The sequence below is a fragment of the Filicampus tigris genome, chromosome 19 (assembly GCF_054856515.1).
Source record: "Filicampus tigris isolate MCC_2025a chromosome 19, RoL_Ftig_1.0, whole genome shotgun sequence".
Classification (NCBI taxonomy): domain Eukaryota; kingdom Metazoa; phylum Chordata; class Actinopteri; order Syngnathiformes; family Syngnathidae; genus Filicampus; species Filicampus tigris.
The window spans coordinates 3,794,822-3,815,062 of NC_141235.1; the positions used below are offsets into that span (position 1 = coordinate 3,794,822).

The following is a 20,241-nucleotide window of genomic DNA, read 5'->3' on the forward strand; positions in this document are numbered from 1 at the left end:
AAGCGTCACATTGGGATACTTTGTGGTTGTCATTCGCTGCCTTTGACGGCCATTCCGTGGTGTTCTGTTCAGGAAAATAGTGCTCAATGTCGGAACGCAGGCGCCGCATCCTTTTGGGATGGCTGTCTTCGAGAACCACGTCTTCTTCACGGATTGGGTCAAGATGGGGGTCGTGCGAGCCAACCGCTTCAACGGCAGCAGCCCGACGCTCCTCTATCGTACTGCCAAGCGACCCGGCCATATTGTTGCCTCGCATTCAGTGGTCCAGCCCATTGGTAAGCACCATCCAGAGCCAACCCCCCCCCCATTACCCCACTTGACTAAACTAGCCTGATTTTTCATCTTCTGCCACAGTGATGAACCCTTGTGGGCGTCACAACGGCGGCTGTCAGCAAATTTGCGTCCTGAGCCACCGCACCGACAATGACGGTTTGGGCTACCGCTGTAAGTGCCGCCATGGTTACGACCTGCAGGCGGACCTTCGGACCTGCTACAGTGAGTTCATGATATGGCAAACTCACCTGATATGTTTTTAAATTGTTTGTTTATTTTAAAATTGTTAGTCAAAAAAGGGACATTCCCTTACAAATGTTCCAAAAAAAAAAAAAAAAAAAAAAAAAAAAGGACAATAGTTATAGTTATAATAGTGGTTATTTTTTACCTGCTTTTATGCTCAACAAACTGCAAAGTAAAGACCCGCTATGTCCAGATTTTGGGCCTAGTCCTCTATTGTTCCGTAATGCCCAGAGAGCAGGGCGAGGAAGCTCACACTTAGTTGTTGTATACCAAAACACCAAACAGCCACAGGGACAGGCAAACATGCTAAGGCTACCGTGTCAGCAATCAAAGATCAATCTATGGAAAGGCGCTGGACGTCTTGCACATTTACAAGCAACAAACTTGTCCTTGTCGAACAGAGATAAAAAACTATTTGCTGTTGGCCACCTCCATGGCCGTGCGAGGGATCCCGCTCACCATTTCCCTCCAGGAGGATGTCACCCTTCCCCTCTCAGGGCTTGCCTCATCATTTTCCGGCTCTGCTGTGGAGTTTGATGGCAATGAGGAGACTATTTTCTACAACGACAGGTCCCGGGGCATTATTTATAAGTCCAACCTCAATGGGACTGGTAAGTAAATATTATAGAAAAGTGGCTAGTATTTATTGTGAGAAATTTGAACGATATTTTGCCCTGTATTTTGAGAGTAGTTTTATTCCAAATTCTATTTGTATTTTTGCACATTGGTTACTCTGAATAAAAATCTGTTATTCCCCTTTTAGTTCAACAGATTTTGACAGGCTACAGGGCTTCATCCGTGGACGCCATGGCCTATGACTGGACCTCCAAAGTTTTGTTCTGGACCTCAAGCTCCTACAGGGCAGTGACGGCCTTCAGAATCACTGACAAGTCCCGGCGAGACATCGTCACCGGAGTGAGGAGGCCAAAAGGAATCGCGGTGCATCCCGGTGCTGGGTGAGTCCTTGTTTGGAAGAACAGCAAATATTCATGCAATTATTTCAATGTGATCTCAGTTTGAATTTGAATTTCCAACTTTGAATTGGAATTTCAAGCATTGAATTTGCATTGTGAAACAAATCAACATTTAATTTCAGATTCAAACTCCAATGGCTCAAAAATGCCTTGAGAACAAATCCAATCCTTCTGAATTGATCAAACATAAAGCCGATCATATTATGCTCCTTTGGTCATGTGACATGAGAAGGATCGCTAGCATGAGATTAATATTGGTCTTATTTTATTTATTTATTTTAGATCCCAAAAACCTAGCAGTTAAACAGGGGTGTGTAGACTTTTTCGATGGACTGCACTTGCGTAACATCCACATTCACAAAAATGTCCTCTCGTGTCTGTGTGTGCAGCTACTTGTTTTGGTCTGACTGGTATCGTCCGGCGGTCATCATGAGGGCCTTCCCTGATGGCAGCAATGCTGTACCCTTGGTCAACACAACACTCGGATGGCCGTATGGACTTGCCCTTGACTACGCGTAAGCACACAATGCAAGCTTAGGAGGCACCCACTGTTTAAGAAGCATTATTTTATGACACAGATTTTTTTTCTGTGTGTGTGTGTGTCTTCAACAGACAAAACCGCTTGTACTGGGTAGACGCCCTCTTGGATCAGATTGGTCACATTGACATTCAAGGAAACGACAGACAGACCTTCACCAATATCGGACAGATCACAAATCCTTACTCGTTGACTGTTTATTCAGGTCCGTTGGTTTTTTCTTTTTCATACGCGACTGTCGAAACGTGATCATTTAGTTCTTGGGAGCGTCAAAGAATACACAGTAAAGCATTTATTTGTACCATGTAGACTACCTGTATGTGGCTGATACCAGGACCAGAGCGATATTTGAGATGAGGAAAAGGGATGGAGGAGGCAACTTTATGATCAGACAAGGAATCAACGACATCATGAACATCAAGGCCTACACAGCCGACCTCCATAGTAGTGCGTTCTTGCCAAACTGTCCGAAAACGATGACGAGGACAACACGCGATGTGATTTTTCTGCTTCACTTCTCTCCTCGCAGGTATCAACAGCCGTTGCAGCGCGGTGCCAAACGGGCGCTGCAGCCACTTCTGCTTCCCGACCCCGTCCTACAGCCGCGTGTGCGGATGCCCGTACGGCATGAAGCTGCAGGACAACCAGCAGGACTGCGTCAAGGACGACAGCGTCCCCCCGCCGGACAACAACTGCGGGGACTACTCCTTTGAGTGCGACGAGGGTCGATGTCGGCCCAACTCCTACCGCTGTGACGGCTATTTGGACTGCGTGGATAAGTCGGATGAGGCCAACTGCACCGATATCGGTGAATAAACATGAGACTTGAAACACTCGCGCCGATGTACAAACGCAGTACCGACGTTATTGCGTTTCCGCTTCGTAAGCGTAATGCCACGTTGAAGCTTACGTCTTTGCTCGGCGTCGCCCAGGAGCGACGTGCTCGCCATTTGCCTTCACCTGCAACAACAAGCACTGCATCCTGCCGGCGTGGCTCTGCGACGGCACGGACGACTGCGGCGACGGCTCGGATGAAGTGGACTGCCCCACGAGCGTCCCCGCCACCTGCCACGCCGGCTCCTTCACCTGCGATAACAACAGATGCATCTCTGCGGCGTGGGTGTGCGACGGCGACAACGACTGCGGGGACGGCTCGGATGAGCATAACTGCAGTAAGTCTAATCCGTTGTGCCATTTTAGAAAGCTTTAGTCAGGAATCGAAGAAATTTGGTGCGAGATCGCAACACGGGCGGCAAACTTAAGATTCCCCAACGACATAACAAGCATATCTCATTGGATGTTGGCATTTCCAAACACCCAATCAGGTGACTGCGATGTCATGCCGCTTGCACTCCTTCTCAGGTTCCACCATCACCACGTGCGGTCCGTCCTTTTTCCTGTGTCCCGACCACCGCTGCATATTCAACAGCTACGTGTGCGACGGAGACCGGGACTGCTTGGATGGCTCGGATGAGGAAAATTGCGGTAGAAATAACTTCATCCCCTGTCGGAATCTTTGAAGTTGTGTGGTGATAACACGTCGTATGTTTTTCTGCCAACCAAGACTTCTCCTGCCCCTCCTATCAGTTCGCCTGTGCCACCGGCGACCAGTGTATAAGTAGCAGTTACCATTGTGATGGGGTGTTTGACTGCAGGGACCATTCTGATGAGCGAGACTGCCGTAAGTTTTGCGATATTGACGGACTGTCGGCAATTTGTCATCAAGCCGCTGACCAAGGGAGATTTGAGACTGATGAGACCCAAAAACCGTCCGTGCCGTCCTCAGCCACTCAAGGGCCAGGCTTGTGCCACGACGATGAGTTCCAGTGTCAAACGGATGGATTCTGCATACCCGACGAGTGGGAGTGCGACGGCCATCCCGACTGCGAGGACGGATCCGACGAGCACATCTCCTGCCCGCCCGTCACCTGCCTATCCGGCTACTTCCAGTGCCCAAATAAGATGTGCGTCCCAAATTACTGGTTGTGCGACGGCGAAAACGACTGCCGGGACAACAGTGACGAGCAGAACTGTCCCACGCCGCCATTCAAGTGTCCCAGCGGCCAGTGGATGTGTCCCACTGACCAGGTGTGCATTCAGCAAGATCAAGTGTGCGATGGCCAAAAGGACTGCCCGGATGGCGCTGATGAGTCGCCTATCTGCAGTGAGTTTCGCTTCCCTTCCTTTTTTCAAAGCCTATTTACTCGTAGAATCCATCCATCCAGCCGTCTATTTTCGCTAGAAAATTCAAACAGAATTGGATATGATGCAGTAACAGCAATATGATTGATGACTCATCACCATTGTGTCATTTCCCCAAAGATGAAGAGGACTGCATACTGAACAACGGCGGCTGCAGCCACGTCTGCATTCAAGGGCCGTTCGGGGCGGAGTGCAAATGCCCGCCGGGCTTCCGGCTGCTCAACGACTCCAAGACGTGCGACGACATCAACGAGTGTCTCATCCCGGGCTTCTGCAGCCAGAAGTGCTACAACGAGAAAGGAAGCTTCCGCTGCTACTGCTCTTTCGGTTACGTCCTGGAACCGGACGGGCGCACTTGCAAAGCTCTAGGTGAGCTTGGACAAAAGAATAATGGGCGGAATGTCGCGCCCCACCTTGGTCCTATCGCTTGCGTTGAAGGACCTCAAGCTGGCGTGAAACCGTTAACAAGAGTCAGCGGGCAAAGATTTGTCCGCCCCAGACTGGCAGACGTGGCATAAAAATCATACAACAGGAATGAGCCAAACACCAACGCCGTTAGCAAAACGACAAAGTTAGCGGGAAGTTAGCGTTGCGTCAACGGTCTTTGCGGCTGCGGTAGTAAGATAAATTCACATTTCTTCTTCGCCTTTTAGACCCTCTGGCAGCTGTGCTCCTGGTAGCCAAGCGAAACCAAGTCATCGCCTACAGGATCAACGCAAAGCCGCCCAGCATCGGTCCAGTGGTGAGCGGCTCAAGCATCGTGACCGTCGACTTTGACCGCGTGACTTCCAGAGTGTACTGGGCGGACGCTTCCCAGAAGAAGATTTGGAGTGCCTACCAGAATGGAACTGATAAACAGGAAGTAAGCTTTCCTTTTGATACGGCGTAGTTGCGTTCACTTTTATTGTGCCGCCGGGCATCCTTCAATCGTTTCAATTATGCTCGAGAAACTTCGTGGCCGGTACTTGTCTATTCAGTCCGCCAGCCGTGTTATTGATCAATTTTCATTGTGCTCCCTTTGCTCCTCCAGATTTTCTCCGGTGGTCTGACAGTGCCAGAGAGCATCGCAGTGGACTGGGTGGGCAGAAACCTTTACTGGACCGACTCGGTCACGGAGAACATTGAGGTCTCCACTCTGGACGGTCGCTTCCGGAAAGTGCTCCTCACCAAAAACGTGACCAGCCCCCGTGGCCTGGTTTTAGACCCTCGCAACCAGTAAGGAAGCATTAAGTTGACGTATCGCTTGAGTGATTGACTCCATTTTCTCTGCTCACCCCCCGCACAGCACCAACCTGATGTTCTGGTCCGATTGGGGTCAGAATCCGAGGATCGAACGGGCCGACATGGATGGAGCCATGAGACGGGTCATCGTCAGTACAAAGGTCTACTGGCCCAATGGCTTAGCGCTGGACTACACCACACGAAGGGTCTACTTCGCCGACGCTTACCTGAAATATATCGACTACTGCGACTATGACGGGAAGAACCGCTATCAAGTTATGGCAAGCGACATGGTACGTTAAGTTCCAATGAAATCTTGATAAGATCGGAATGGAGACCCTGTGAAAACCTTCCTTGGCCTCCAGGTTCTCCAGCACCCGCACGGCATGACCATCTTCGAGGACGACGTCTTCTGGTCGGAGCGCTACTCCGGTAAAGTGATGAGCACCAACAAGTTCCACGGCGGCAACGTCACCATACAGATGAACAGCGTCTATCAGCCCATGGGCATCGTTATGGACCATCCCATCAAACAGCCCGCAGGTGACCGAACGTAACCTCACTGAAAAGGATGGGCGGTGGCTTACTTCTTTTTTTTATTTTTTTTTTTTTGGCGGTTCATCCCTATTAGTATTTGATCCAACTTTGTGTCGAGTGTCCCGCGGAGTTTGTGTGAAGGTCAAACGGTGGTTTTGTATGCAGGCCTCAATCCGTGCAAAGACCATCTGTGCAGTCAGCTGTGCCTGCTGTCAGGCTTCAGGCCAAGATATTACACCTGCCATTGCCAGTCTGGATGGAAGCTGGATGAGGATAAACGCACCTGCATTAAAGGTGGGAGGAAAAAAAAAAAAAAAGCTTTTCTTGTTAAATTTACTCCATTTATTTTTCTCAAGCGGTTGCACGTAATAAAATCATCTGGATCCAGACATATTTTTTAAGTCGACTTTACGTCTTCTATCTGGACGAAATGAAATTGAGGAAATTTCAGCAAAAAGCTCTACTTTTGTTTTTGAAATAATCCACTCGTTGACTCGCTCTCAGATGAAACGCCCTTCTTGATGGTGGCAAGAGATTCCGTGCTTTTCGGGATCCCTCTGGACCCGGCCGACCCGTCCAACAATGCGATGCCGCCTGTGTCAGGCATCCGGCAGGGGCGGGACATTGACTTTGATGAGCGGGAGCAGTTTGTCTACTGGGTCGAGGCGTCAGTGAGTGGACGCGCTAACGTTGGACAAATAGACACTTTATCCGCTAGCGCGGGCTTGTTGATGGACATCTTTGCACAATAACCTACAAAAAAATAATTTGACATCGCCCGTCTGTGAGATTCATCTTTGCTCGTCTTATGCCAGGGTTCCATCTGGCGCGTGCACACCAACGGCACCAACAAGTCTCGGTTTGCGCCAGGCGCTCTCATGGGGTTGCCGTCCGGTCTGGCTTTTGACTGGATCAGCCGAAACATGTATTATAACAACCCCCTTAATAAATCCATCGAGGTAAAAAGAACCAGGATGTGGTCAAACCATACGCAATATATGCATACACACTCGATTCAAACGCCAAACCCTTCATTCAGGTCATCCGCGTTGATGGGAAACAGTACTATCGCAAAACTCTCATCACCTCCAACGGGAAACCAGAAGGCGTGGGAACGCCTGTTGGTATTGCCTTAGATCCAGCGAGGGGGTAACGCATCGCCCGCATCTCCTAATTAAATGTAGCAAGGCGGTTGAAAGCATAAGACAAAATATGTTGGGCTTTTTTGTTTTTTTTCCCACCTCCTCAGGAAATTATTCTGGGCGGACAGAGGGTCGAACAGCGTTCCTCCTAAGGTGGGCAGCGCTCACATGGATGGCAGCAACCTCACGAACCTCTACAGCGGCAACCTGGCCAACATCGGCTACATCGCTGCCGACATTTCCACCAGGAAACTTTACTGGGGGGTGAAAGGCTCGGGAGTGGTACGTCCACGAATGAAAATGGACGCATTTTTTTTTTTTTTTTTTTTTTGAACCTGCGCCGCAAGCTAACATGCTTCTTATTCTTTTTAGATCGAGAGCGGCACAATGGACGGGGCGAGCCGGGTGACAGTGGTCAGCGGCCTGTCTCATCCGTGGGGCTTGACTATCTACCAGAGCCATCTATACTACACCGACATCGACTATGAGGTCATTGAGAGGGTAGACAAAGAGACGGGCGCCAACATGGTAGTGATGAGGAGTGGCTTGTCCCACCTGCGTGGCATCAAAGTGCACGCCAGAGACAGTATGTGGATTTCTATTGAACGCGGTTTCAATGCTTACATTGTGGAGAACGTCATTTGGACGTATTCACCCCCCCCCCATTGTCTCGCCGTTGCTCACTTTAGACTCAGCAGGGACGGCAAACGCTTGCGGCGCCAACAACGGGGGCTGTCCTCACCTCTGTCTGCCCAAACCCGACAACCAAAGGAGCTGCGCCTGCACCACAGGTTTCCACCCGTCTCCGGACGGCTCTCGCTGCGAAGAGGTCGAGTCCTTCGCTGTGGTCTCCACGCCCAAGTACATCCGCGGCTTCCACGTCAACAGCTCGGATCATTCGGAGGCCATGGTGCCCATCGGTGGATGTGGGTTGACTTGGCTTTTGCTCCAGGTATTTTTCTATATCTGAGTGTGTGATTATTTTTTTTTGTGTTTTTTTTTTTTTTTTTTTGTAGATTCTTACAGCATTAAGGAGAGCCTGGGCCTCCACATAGAATCTGGCTACATCTACTGGATTGACAACAGCACCTCTACCTCCTATAAGGGCATCTACAGGAGCAAAACCGATGGATCAAACTACCAACGGGTGATCTTCAGTGGCATTGGAAGAGGAGGCATCCAGGGCCTTGCCGTGGACTGGGTTGCTAGTATGAAACTCTATCCAACTATAATTAACCATTCACAGTTTTTGTGCTAATATCCTAAGATGACATTCGGCAAGCAGGGTACCAGGTACCATTTGACGCAAATGAGATGGAGGGAAAAAAAGTTGAGCAGTGTTGCCTGCCAAGTTCTCTTTCAAAATAGTAGGGGGGCAAAAAATCATAGCATAACAAAAATATGAAGTTCAACACAGGACGTTTTGACAGTTTTGTTGAATGTAATGATGGCAAACCCACGAAGAAAAAAAACAACAACAACAAAGATTTATACAGCCCATATATACAGTATAATGTGGCTCTTTGCAGTAACATTTTAAAAAATGAGGCTCTAGTGTTAAAAAAATGAATGCTTTAACGTGATAATAGTCGTTCTTATTGTGACTCTTAACTTAAAAGTATGTTCCCTGCAAAAGAAAGCGAGTAAATTGAACTTACAGAATACACGCACGTCACGGCGCATAGTCAGGGTGGTACCGCCTCCGCCTCAATCCGAGCCAGGAAAAACCCTGCCAATGGGTCGCGGCGGGGATTTCCCCCGCCTTGACAATGACGCACTCTAAAGCAGCCAAGCATTTCGTCATTCCCGTTTTTGTTTTTCTAACCGCATCTCTCTTCATCTCCTCAGACAACTTGTACTTCACCAATGCCTTTGACAGTGAGACCTTCCTGGAAGTGCAGGCCATCAACACGTCTTACCGACTGATTCTCCTCAAGTCCATCCACGACAGGCCCCGAGACCTGGCCGTCAACCCCAAGCAGCGCTACCTCTTCTGGACCGACGGCGGCCAGACGCCCAAGATTGAGCGCGCGCTGCTGGATGGCACCAACCGCACCGTGCTGGCTTCGGAGAGTCTGCTGTCTCCTAGCGGCCTCACTGTCGATTACACCAACGACTTCCTCTACTGGACGGACAGCGTTCTGGACATGATCTCTCGTATGGCTGCCGACGGCTCGCAGAGGCAGATCATCCGCTACGGCAGTCGCTATCCGTCTCCCACAGGGGTCGCTCTACTTGGAAACCTCATGCTGTGGGTGGATGGAACACTTGGCAAGCTCTTACAAGCCAGTAAAGAACCAGGCAATCATAACCAGTCAGAGGTGAGGAATAAACAAAAAAGTTGGGCCCGACCGATGAAGTGGCCAATGTTAGCCCTTTTGACATTTTTTTTTTCCTTTTCAATTGGGCAAAAAAAACAGTCATATTTTGGGGGTTCGATGTTTTTTCACATATCACAACATCTTACAAAGATTCAAACAAGCATGAAAATGATCGGCCAATGTGTGCCAATTTTTTTCACGTTAACATATTGAAATTAAAAAAACAAAGATGACATTCAAAAACACAAACAAAAATCACTGATGTTTTGCCGTGCTTTTTTTTTTCTTCACATTAGCCCATTGCAACCTATGACAAAGAGAATGACGTTGTAACATTTTTTTTTTTAAACCTGGCATTTTTTCCCATAATCGTAGTTCAACACAAAGAAAATGACTTTAAAAACCCGTCCTGCGCCTAATCCGTTTCTTTATTGTTGTATTACAAAACCAAAAAATAAGTTGTTTTATTCATTACATATTTCTTGAATTAATATAATACATTAATTAATTTAATCAATTGTTGGAATTTTATTTTGTCAAATATCGGAATCGGCATTGGCCTCAAAAAGTCGATATCGGTCGGGCCCAAGTCTAAAGTCTTACTCTGGACTCTAACAAAGACACGTGATGTCATCAGATAATCCGAGACAACCTCGACGGCGCATCGGATGTCGCCATCTTTGACCCTCACGTGCAGCCTCTAGCGGCCCACCAGGTGGGCTTCAACCCGTGCCACGAGGACAATGGGCGCTGCCAGCAGCTCTGCTTTGCCATCCCGGACCAGGACCATCCCAAATGCGCCTGCGCCCACGGCTCGCTCCTCACCAACGGCGTAACGTGCGGTTACGGGCAAGATGACTTCCTGGTTTTCACCACCGACTACACGCTTAACAGTATGAGGCTGGACCCCCAAGACCACAGCAGTCCTTTCCCCACCTTTAACCTGGGCTACAACTTGATGGCCTTGGATTTTGACTACAAGGAAAGACGAGTTTTCTTCACCCAGTTCAACGGCTACGGCAGGAGCAAGATTGGTTACATTACCACCACGTCGCCCACCACTGCGCCCACCATCATCGCGGCAAGTAAGTTGGATTGTTATTGTTAACATTGACCTGAGTTATGCTAATGCTCTTGACCGACTTAACACTAGAACTTCCATAGCCTGTTTTTTTGATCAGCCCTCCTAGGGCTTCCATGCCTGTTTTTTTTTTTTACCAGGAAGGTCTCGAAAAACACTATACCCTTACCTCGTTTTTAGAAAAAAAAAAACGCCTTACTATACCCTGACCTCGTTTTTCGAAAAAAGCAAGCGCCTTACTATACCCTTACCTCGTTCTTCTTCTTCAAAAAAAGCCTTACTATACCCTGACCTCGTTTTTTTTAAAAAACACCTTACTATAATACCCTTACCTCGTTCTTAAAAAAAAACGTCTTACTATACCCTTTCCTCGTTTTTCAAAAAAAAGGTAAGGGTATACACTTACCTCGTAACCTTACCTGGTCATGATCAGGTTTTTTTTTTTCACAAAAAACACCTTACTATAGTACGTTTTGGAAAAAAAAAAAAATGTCCATGTATAGTGAAGCATTTTTGGGGTGAAAAAACAACCATGTATAATAAGGCGTTTTTTTGGTCAAAAAATGACCATGTATAGTAAGGTGTTTTTGTAGGGGAAATAAACGACCACATATAGCAAGGCGTTGTTACTTAAAGTTTGCAACAATTGTTAAAAATGGTTACCCTACTTTGAACATCAATCCCTAATTCGAAACCCTAACCCTCGTTTGAAACTGAACGTTAAAACACTAAGCGTAATTCAAACCCCCTATTTTGGCACTCTTCATTTCAACATTGAAATGGTCTCCCAACTGAATTTCTTGTCAGATTTGGACGACCCCGAAGGTTTGGCGTATGACTGGGTCAACGAACGTCTCTACTTCACCGACTACTATCGCAAGAACGTGCAGTCGGTCGGCTTGGACGGGACGAACCGCACCATCATCGCCCACGCAAATCGTCCTCGGGGCATCATAGTCGACCCTTGCTATGGGTAAAGCCTTCCATCCTTTGAACTTGACCACGATGACGCCACAAATGACGCCACTCCGCTGCCCGTCCAGGTACTTGTACTGGACCGACTGGGCCAGCCCCGCCAAGATTGAAAGAGCCACGCTGGGCGGCAACTTCCGAAGCGCCATCATCAACAGCAGCTTGTCAACGCCCAACGGCCTGGCTATCGACTTTGAGGAGAGGATGTTGTACTGGGCCGACGCGTCGCAGTACGTTCGCTCGAATCTTCGACCCGGCGCCGACCTCCGGATTTTCCTTAACGACTTCTCTTTCGCCTCTCGTCCTCCATCAGAGACAAAATCGAGCGGTCCACCCTGACGGGCGCAAGTCGGCAAGTGATCGTGCTGGGGGTCCAGTACCCCTTTGCCTTGACCGTCTTCAAGCAGGACATCTTCTGGACCGACTGGACGGAGCGGGCCGTCTTCAGGGCGGCCAAAGACGACGGTTCTGGCGTGACAGTGCTGGGCCAGGACTTTCAGTACCGGCCAAATGACATTCACGTCTTTTCCGGGTCCAAGCAGGAAAGCTGCTCCAGCTCCTGCCTGCAGTTCAACGGCGGCTGCAGTCACGTGTGTGTACCTGGTAAGCAGAAAAAAACGACAACAAAAAAATGTTCATTTACCACCGTTTGAACAAATAAACAGAACTTTTGTCCTACAGGCCCAACGGGACCAGAGTGCCAGTGTCCCCATGAAGGGAAGTGGTACCTGGCCAATCACGGCAAGGACTGCATCCGAGACGACGGGAAGCGCTGCCAGCCCGAGCAGTTCACTTGTCTGAACGGCAAGTGCATCAGTGCCGGCTGGAAGTGTGACGGCTTCAACGACTGCGACGATCACACGGATGAGCTGGAGAGAGTGTGCGGTGAGGGGCGGCGGCTTTCCTCAAATGTTGCAGCGCTCAATCTCATCGCCGTGCCACGAAGAACTCGGCAGGGAAAAAAACAAAATCTCTTTTTGTTGCCTTGAGAAACAGCAAGATCTCGCTATTTACATATTTGTTACGCCGTGCCGTCATCCAGGGAGGTTGAAAAAAGTAATTGGTCTATTTTGACAAAGGCGTACATAGAAGTGATAGATGTTTTCAAAAGCAGCGGGTAAAAAGTCATGAGAAGAGTCAATCGAAAAACACCTCCATTTTTTATTTCAGTTTTTTTATTTTGACATGAAAGGGGTATCTGCGTTTCAGACATTAACGTGGACATTTTTTTTTTAAAAAGTACAAAATTGGACATAAGTGTTTTTCACAGGACAGCGGCGAAAATACTAGTTTTCTTTTCAATTACGTATTTTAATTTCCACAGTTAACTCGCGATTAATCACCAATCAATCACACGTTTTGTATCTGATCGAATTTTAATTTTTATTTTTATATAAACATCTATACTTGAATATGAGGGGTGCGAATATATCCAATAAAAGACAATTTGATATTTAACTTGATAGATGCAGCGCGATACGACTCAAGGTTGCTGTGGAACGATTCGGTTCGGTTCGATTCGATTTGACGGCCTTTTGAATAAAAAAACTATTTTCCAATTCAAGTCGGCCCATTTCTCCAACGTGTTCCTCTGCCCTCCGGCGCAGCCTTCCACACCTGCTCGGGCAGTCAGTTCACCGGCGACAACGGCCGCTGCGTCCCGCTCAGCTACGCCTGCGACTACACGGACGACTGTGGCGACAACAGCGACGAGCGGGGCTGCCCCTTCCCCACCTGCAACCCGGACTCTGAGTTCACCTGCGACAACGGCCGCTGCATCAGCGCCGACTTCCTTTGCGACGGCTACAACGACTGCCGCGACAACGCCACCTCGGACGAAATCAACTGCCGTGAGTCATTCTTTCCCATGCGGTGACGCCTTGAGACCACGGCTGAACTATTCTGAAAAAAGAACCGAAATGATTTTTTTTTTTTTTTCCGATTAATCGTTCCGCCCCACCGTTGACCCTCTCCAGCTGACAGGCAGTGTCCCTCGGGCAAGGTGAAATGTGACAACACCAACATCTGCATCTACCCCGACAACCTGTGCGACGGACACAACAACTGCGGCGACAACAGCGATGAGAATCCTCTCTTCTGTGGTAAACTCATTCACCTGCCAGGCCTTTGCTTCCGAGAATTTCTTTCTGAGCTCTCGAGTTGCGTTTGCGTTGCAACAGCGGGCCGCACGTGCCCCCCTAACAAGTTCCAGTGCGACAGTGGCAAGTGCATCCCTCAAACGTGGGTGTGCGATACCTTCGAGGACTGCGTCGATGGAACCGACGAGCCCCCTACCTGCGGTACGTTGATCCCGCCAGAAGCGCGAATGATGACAGAGCGACTGAAGGACGTTCTCTTGTCTGTTGTTTTTCCCAGAGCATCACGTGCAAACCTGCGGGGCCAGCCAGTTCACTTGTACCAACGGAAACTGCGTCCCTCAGTACATGGTGTGTGACGGCAACAACGACTGCTGGGACAACAGCGACGAGGCTCCCGAGCTGCAGTGCGGTCAGATGTTTGAAGACGCAAACAATCATAATCATCGAAACGATTTTCCCTGGCCGAAACACACACACAAAAGCTTGACACTGGAACGTTTTTGAACATATTTTCTGTCCGTTTAATCCATTGGTTCCGTTCAATCCAGGCTCCACTGTATACATAACACGCATACAGACCTCCACCAAGGTCATATTTTTGTCACTCCATCTGCATGACTTTTTTTTTTTTTTTTTTTTTTGGGGCGGGATAAAGTTTTAACCTTAATCTTTCACATTAACGTCGTTGACTAAGTTGATGTTCCCACAGGCCAGCGTACATGCAGCTCAAACCAATTCACCTGCCCGACTTGGCTGCCGGGTCACCCGCGCTGCGTGTCCTTACACTATGTGTGCGACGGCGACAAAGATTGCGTGGACGCCGCCGACGAGCTCCAGAACTGCCCCAATCGGACCTGCCACATGGATGAGTTTGCCTGCTCCAATGGCCTTTGCATCTACCTTCCCTATCAGTGAGTTCAACACTACAGCGGGTATTCACTGACATCTGCAGCGGGGCATTTAACCAAACGCTCCTCCCCCGGCCTCAGTTGCGACCGCGTGAACGACTGCGGCGACGGCAGCGACGAGCTGGGCTGCACTTACGACACGTGCGGCAGCTACCAGTTCACCTGCGGCAACGGGGCCTGCGTCCCCGACTCTTACACCTGCGACGGAGAGAACGACTGCCTGGACGGCTCGGACGAAGCGGACGGCCTGTGCGCGACGCCGCGGCCCACGTGCGCACCTCAGCAGTACATGTGCAAGTCGGGCGAGTGCATCGACACCGAGAACGTCTGCAACGGGGTCAAGGACTGCCAGGACAACAGTGACGAAAAAGGCTGCGGTGAGAAAACGAGACGCAGTCTTGATGATTGGCGTTGACTGTAAGAATCAAATGATCTTTTCTAAGGGCAGTTTTGTTTCAAATCAATTGTACTTAGTATTTATAAACTATGGCTGAGTATCAAGGGATCGAAGGATTCTGCATCTGGCGGCCCACCGGGAATTTTCACGGTGCTCCAGATGGGCCGCTCCGAGTCTGAGTATGGCGGAACAATTAATCGAATTCAAATTAACATTTGAGATTGTTTAGTAAGTCCAGTTGAAGTCGACAAATAAGCTGTCTCATATTCAGTCATGGTTTGCTTGCCTTTATTTAGCGTAATTCTAACCAAAACATTTATGTATAATCAATCTGATATTGTTTCATTTATTGCTTCTTTGAACATCAGAAGAGGACCTTGAAATAATAATCGCATATTAAATCGAAATATTGAGGAACAACAATAACCAAAAAATTGAAAGGGAATTTTTTTTTCAAATGAGTGTCCGTCACTCGAACAGCACTAAAAGCCAAGTCGAATCCCTTTTTCTTGCTTTAGGAATCAACGAGTGCCTGAACCCTTCGGTCCACCAGTGTGCCCAGCTGTGCACGGACACGCCTACCGGTTACTTCTGCTCCTGCAACGCCGGCTACCGGCTGATGGCCGACGGCAAAGCCTGCGAGGACCTCGACGAGTGCCTCGGCGCGCCGCCCGTCTGCAGCCAGATCTGCGACAACACGGCCGGCTCCTATCACTGCAAATGCGCACCGGGATACCTGCGAGAGCCCGACGGGCGCACCTGTCGCCACAACAGCGGCGTCGACCCGTACCTGCTCTACACCAATCGCTACTACATCCGCAACCTGACCACCGACGGATCCCGGCTCAGCGTCGTGCTGCAGGGGCTCTCCAATGTGGTGGCGTTGGATTTCGACTATTCGGAGAAAAGGCTCTATTGGTTGGATGCCGGAGTGGGAAAGATTGAGCGGATGCGTTTTGACGGGGGCGGCAGGGAGGTGCTGGTGGACAACGGCATCCTCGGAGCAGAGGGGCTGGCGCTCGACTGGGTGGGCAGGTGAGTCCACGACGAGTTGACTTTAGTGAATGAAAACCAACGGAATGACTGAAAATGAATTTTGTTCACGAAATAGAAGCAAGAGGGCTTTTTTAAAAAAAAAAATTTGTGACACACACTACTTAGTCAAGTTTTTTGATTTAATCTTGCACTGCACAAATCTATAAAAAAAAAAAAAAATACTGAAATTAATAAATACTAAAGTAATGCAGGGGTAGCGATTCTAGCAAAATAAAAAAAACCATAATAAAAAACAAATATAGAAAAAATGAAAACTAATAAAAACTAAACTAATACAGGGGTAACAAAATAAAAAGTCTTCAAATGATTCATTTGAAAACTTTCCATCATTAAGGTGACCTACAAGTAAAAAAGTGAAAAAATGGAAAATCTTGTTGTGAGGGGAAGTAAAATTAAGTCACCATTTATAGTGCCTCTGATTAACCCCGGATCAAGTTCGGCTGTTCTAGTAGACTTTTCCTGTCATTTTTGTCATCTTACAGCACGAGCCATGGTGCCCTTTTCCAGAAACAACTTTTTTCAGGCTAAAATTGTCCAATAATGCTTATCCCAAATTGTGTTTCCTTTTGATTTTTATAAACATAGTTATTTATTTTTTTGTGCCTACCAGTGTTTTAAAATTGATTGTGCAGGTGTGGACACTGATTCGCAACCGTTGCGCCATGAGAGGTCACAAATGAAATATTGTTGTTCATCCATCCGCGCCGTACTTTTCGCCACATCTATTTTGGTGAATTTGTCGCGCAGGAAGTTGTACTGGGTGGACGCTTACTACGGCTCCGTTCACGTGATGGAGCTGGACGGGCGCTACGTGAAGAAGCTGATCGCCGGCCGCTTCACCGACGGAAACAACACGTACATCGTCAGCCGACCGAGGGCCGTGGCCGTCAACCCCAAATATGGGTACAAATATTACCGCCCCGAATATCCGACCCAGCAGCACCAGCATTGGAGAAGTCGGACTGTTGTGTTTTATAAAAACTGCGTCGGGCCTTCACAGGTGGTTGTACTGGAGCGACTGGGCCGACACGCCGTATATCGGCAGAGCCGGCATGGACGGAAGCAACGTCAGCGCCATTATAACAGCCAAGCTGGAGTGGCCCAGCGCTCTGACCGTGGACTACACCACCAATAAGATTTTCTTTGCCGACGCCCACCTTAACTTCCTCGAGTACGTTCACGATCTCTAGTTTCTCTCGAGCGTACGTCCGATGCGACGCTCTCACTGTCAAGCAACCCGTTGCAGCTTTGCAGACATGGACGGCAAGAACCGACACCGGGCCCTCGCCGGCGCTCTGCCGCACGTCTTTGCCGTGTCCCTCTTTGAGGACTCGCTCTACTGGACGGACTGGAACACGCACTCGGTGGAAAAGGCTCACAAATACACCGGGGAAGGGCGCCTGGTCATGGGCAACAACACGCACCGACCGTATGACCTTCATGTGGTCCACCCCTACAGGCAACCACGAAGTAGGAGACTAAAACTCAAAAGTGAAATCTTAATTGTCAAGTCTGAGCCTTTAAAGTTGAGCTCTACTCTGAAGTACTTGCAGGAATAGAATAAATACACACAGAGAGATACATTGAGTAGTTTTTTTTTTTTTTTTTGGGGGGGGGACTTATTAAGTAGAGACAGACCAATATGCTTTTTTCTTTTTACGAGTATTAGTAGTCAAGAAGGCCGGTAAACGATATTTGAAGCTGATAATTTTCAGTAAAAAGGAAAATATTGGCATTAAAATCTAAAAAAAGAAATTAAACGCTTAACTTTGTTGAAATGTCTTTCAGTATATGTTTATTGAACAATTTTTCAGATTTGCATAACATTGATGTATTAAAAATAATTCTTAAAAAAAATATATTATTATAATAATCAATCCCTAACCTAGTATGACAATCTGTTATAAAATTCGAACAAAAAGTTCAGGGAGCACCCAGGGTCGTCAACATGTCTTAAAAAGTTCAATGAAAACTTAAACAACAGCTCCATATACTGTCGTTTTCTAAAGTAAATGAAGACCTCCAAAATTTCTAAATGACACAAATGTTCAACTCTCACATCTCTTTGTTTTGATTTCACCGGTTTTAAATCGATTCATTATCGGCCATCAGATTGTTAAAAAAGGCCGATGCCGATATTCATCAAAACGCCAAATATCGGCGGCGATAATCGGTCTATCCCTACTATTGAGTGGCATTTGGATCCTTTCCCCCCCGGCAGCGGTTGGGAGTGACTGCGCGAATGCACGTTGTCTAGCTGAACCGCAGCGGAGACTCTGGTTCTTTTCCAGGTGAGAACCCGTGCTCGTCCCATCACCTTACCTGCAGCCACCTGTGCCTGATTGCACCCGGCGGTCAGAGCGCCACCTGCGAGTGTCCGGATCACTTCATTGGACTCGCCGTGGGCTTCAAGATCCAATGCGTCGCCGACTGCTCCAGCACCCAATTCCGCTGCGGGGACAACGAGAGGTTTGTGACGTGTCCTTCTAATCTCAGCACACCGCAATAAATCGTCATTCATCCGGCAATTTTTTTTTTAACGGCAGATGTATCCCGATATGGTGGAAGTGTGACGGCCAGTCAGACTGCGGGGACGGCTCGGATGAACCTGAAACCTGCCCGCCTCGTTACTGTCCCGTCGGCCGCTTCCAGTGTCACGATGGAAACTGCACGTATCCCGGTTTCCTCTGCGACGCTCACCCGGACTGTCCCGACGGTTCCGACGAGGACGCCGCCCTCTGTAGTACGTCCGAGCGAAATTTTCCGCCGTTTTGTGCTGATCCGAATTTGGGCGTCAGAAGGCAAACTTTTGTTTATGTGGCTTCAGGTGACCACCGATGCGAGGAAAACCAGTTCCAGTGCAAGAACAAGATGTGCATCCCCATGTCGTGGCACTGCGACGGCTTCGGGGACTGCTCGGACGGCAGCGACGAGGACGCCGAGACTTGCGCCCAGCGCACCTGCCGGCCGGGAGACTTCCGGTGCGCCAATGGCAACTGTCTGCCGTCCGGCTACGTGTGCGACGCGCAGGACGACTGCGGCGACGGATCCGATGAACCTTTCGACACCTGCAGTGAGTGAGACGCACAAGCCAAATAATTCTCACCCGGTGGCGAGAAAATGTAACACGAAATAAAATCTATCCATTTAGCCTCATACGTTAAAAAAAAAAAAAAAAGAAATATTCAATTGGATCATTTCCTGCATTCGTGTTCAAATGTACCTAATGTCAAGGCCAGTGGATGTAAACTAGGGAAACTCCCATTTCTCACCTCGCCCCTCCCAGTGGGCCCGGATTACAAGTGCGACGAAACCGAGTTCTCCTGCAAAACAAACTACCGCTGCATCCCTCAGTGGGCCCGATGCGACGGCACCAACGACTGCATCGATAACAGCGACGAGCAAGGCTGCGGTCAGTGCTGCGACTTGCTGGCCCGCGCAAACGTCCTGCTCCCACTGCTTTCTTACTCGCCATTTCCTTCCCAACAGAGGCGGTGACATGCGACCCCGTGGGCGACTTCCGTTGCGACAACCACCGCTGCGTCCCCGTTCGCTGGAAGTGCGACGGCACCAACGACTGCGGCGACGGCTCGGACGAGAGGAGCTGCCGTACGTTCGCCCGGCCGTTCGTAGACGCCGCCCCGTTCCGTCTTGGCAAAGCCGCAACGCTGCCGACGTCTCCTTCCAGAGCCGAGGCCCTGCTCCGAGAGCGAGTTCCGATGCGACAACCAGCAGTGCGTCCCCGGCAAGTGGGTGTGTGACCATGACAACGACTGCGGCGACAACTCGGACGAACGGGACTGCGGTGAGCTTGGCACCTTGACTGGCGTCCCGATGCTTTTTGCTCATCGAGCCTCGTTCTCTTGTCCAGAGTTGCAGACGTGTCGCCCGGGCACATTCCAGTGCGACTCGGGTCACTGCGTCCCCGCCGTGCTGCAGTGCGACGGCCGCCCAGACTGCCAGGATCTATCGGACGAGACCGCCTGTCGTAAGTCAACGCCGCAAAGTCGTTTGGCGCGCGGAATCTGTGGTAGTTTGACTGCCGTCAATCTCTCTCTCTCTCTCCGTTAGCCACCCGTTACCCGGGAGGGCGTTGGTGCCCTCACGGCCAATTTGAGTGCGCCAACCATCTGTGTCTGACCATGGCCTGGGTGTGCGACGGCTCGGACGACTGCGGCGACCGATCCGACGAGCAGCTGGCTTTATGCCGTGAGATTGGCCGTCGGCGGACCGGCAACCGATCGTCGCCGGGCAATATAACGTGCGTGCGTTACTTT

At 49.3% G+C, this 20,241-nt stretch overlaps 1 protein-coding gene across 1 annotated transcript in view; it reads left to right on the forward strand.

Annotated features, from left to right (window-relative positions):
- Window positions 1–20,241, forward strand: part of lrp2b (low density lipoprotein receptor-related protein 2b) — a 33,124-nt gene that overhangs the window by 6,622 nt on the left and 6,261 nt on the right. The window contains exons 14-62 of the mRNA XM_086016522.1: window positions 73–275; window positions 355–495; window positions 918–1,127; window positions 1,280–1,472; window positions 1,880–2,005; window positions 2,103–2,233; window positions 2,338–2,475; window positions 2,558–2,836; window positions 2,961–3,200; window positions 3,391–3,513; window positions 3,593–3,709; window positions 3,815–4,192; window positions 4,351–4,599; window positions 4,884–5,092; window positions 5,261–5,445; window positions 5,516–5,744; window positions 5,817–5,994; window positions 6,154–6,282; window positions 6,493–6,659; window positions 6,804–6,947; window positions 7,028–7,137; window positions 7,238–7,412; window positions 7,503–7,716; window positions 7,820–8,056; window positions 8,147–8,338; window positions 8,979–9,451; window positions 10,089–10,536; window positions 11,340–11,505; window positions 11,576–11,734; window positions 11,818–12,107; window positions 12,186–12,389; window positions 13,112–13,354; window positions 13,481–13,606; window positions 13,685–13,804; window positions 13,881–14,012; window positions 14,313–14,514; window positions 14,593–14,888; window positions 15,427–15,943; window positions 16,712–16,867; window positions 16,965–17,135; window positions 17,211–17,434; window positions 18,256–18,433; window positions 18,511–18,707; window positions 18,792–19,037; window positions 19,251–19,376; window positions 19,454–19,573; window positions 19,653–19,769; window positions 19,836–19,952; window positions 20,036–20,173. Coding sequence (XP_085872648.1) covers window positions 73–275; window positions 355–495; window positions 918–1,127; window positions 1,280–1,472; window positions 1,880–2,005; window positions 2,103–2,233; window positions 2,338–2,475; window positions 2,558–2,836; window positions 2,961–3,200; window positions 3,391–3,513; window positions 3,593–3,709; window positions 3,815–4,192; window positions 4,351–4,599; window positions 4,884–5,092; window positions 5,261–5,445; window positions 5,516–5,744; window positions 5,817–5,994; window positions 6,154–6,282; window positions 6,493–6,659; window positions 6,804–6,947; window positions 7,028–7,137; window positions 7,238–7,412; window positions 7,503–7,716; window positions 7,820–8,056; window positions 8,147–8,338; window positions 8,979–9,451; window positions 10,089–10,536; window positions 11,340–11,505; window positions 11,576–11,734; window positions 11,818–12,107; window positions 12,186–12,389; window positions 13,112–13,354; window positions 13,481–13,606; window positions 13,685–13,804; window positions 13,881–14,012; window positions 14,313–14,514; window positions 14,593–14,888; window positions 15,427–15,943; window positions 16,712–16,867; window positions 16,965–17,135; window positions 17,211–17,434; window positions 18,256–18,433; window positions 18,511–18,707; window positions 18,792–19,037; window positions 19,251–19,376; window positions 19,454–19,573; window positions 19,653–19,769; window positions 19,836–19,952; window positions 20,036–20,173 — 9,863 coding nt within the window. The remainder of the gene's footprint in view (window positions 1–72; window positions 276–354; window positions 496–917; window positions 1,128–1,279; window positions 1,473–1,879; window positions 2,006–2,102; window positions 2,234–2,337; window positions 2,476–2,557; window positions 2,837–2,960; window positions 3,201–3,390; window positions 3,514–3,592; window positions 3,710–3,814; window positions 4,193–4,350; window positions 4,600–4,883; window positions 5,093–5,260; window positions 5,446–5,515; window positions 5,745–5,816; window positions 5,995–6,153; window positions 6,283–6,492; window positions 6,660–6,803; window positions 6,948–7,027; window positions 7,138–7,237; window positions 7,413–7,502; window positions 7,717–7,819; window positions 8,057–8,146; window positions 8,339–8,978; window positions 9,452–10,088; window positions 10,537–11,339; window positions 11,506–11,575; window positions 11,735–11,817; window positions 12,108–12,185; window positions 12,390–13,111; window positions 13,355–13,480; window positions 13,607–13,684; window positions 13,805–13,880; window positions 14,013–14,312; window positions 14,515–14,592; window positions 14,889–15,426; window positions 15,944–16,711; window positions 16,868–16,964; window positions 17,136–17,210; window positions 17,435–18,255; window positions 18,434–18,510; window positions 18,708–18,791; window positions 19,038–19,250; window positions 19,377–19,453; window positions 19,574–19,652; window positions 19,770–19,835; window positions 19,953–20,035; window positions 20,174–20,241) is intronic.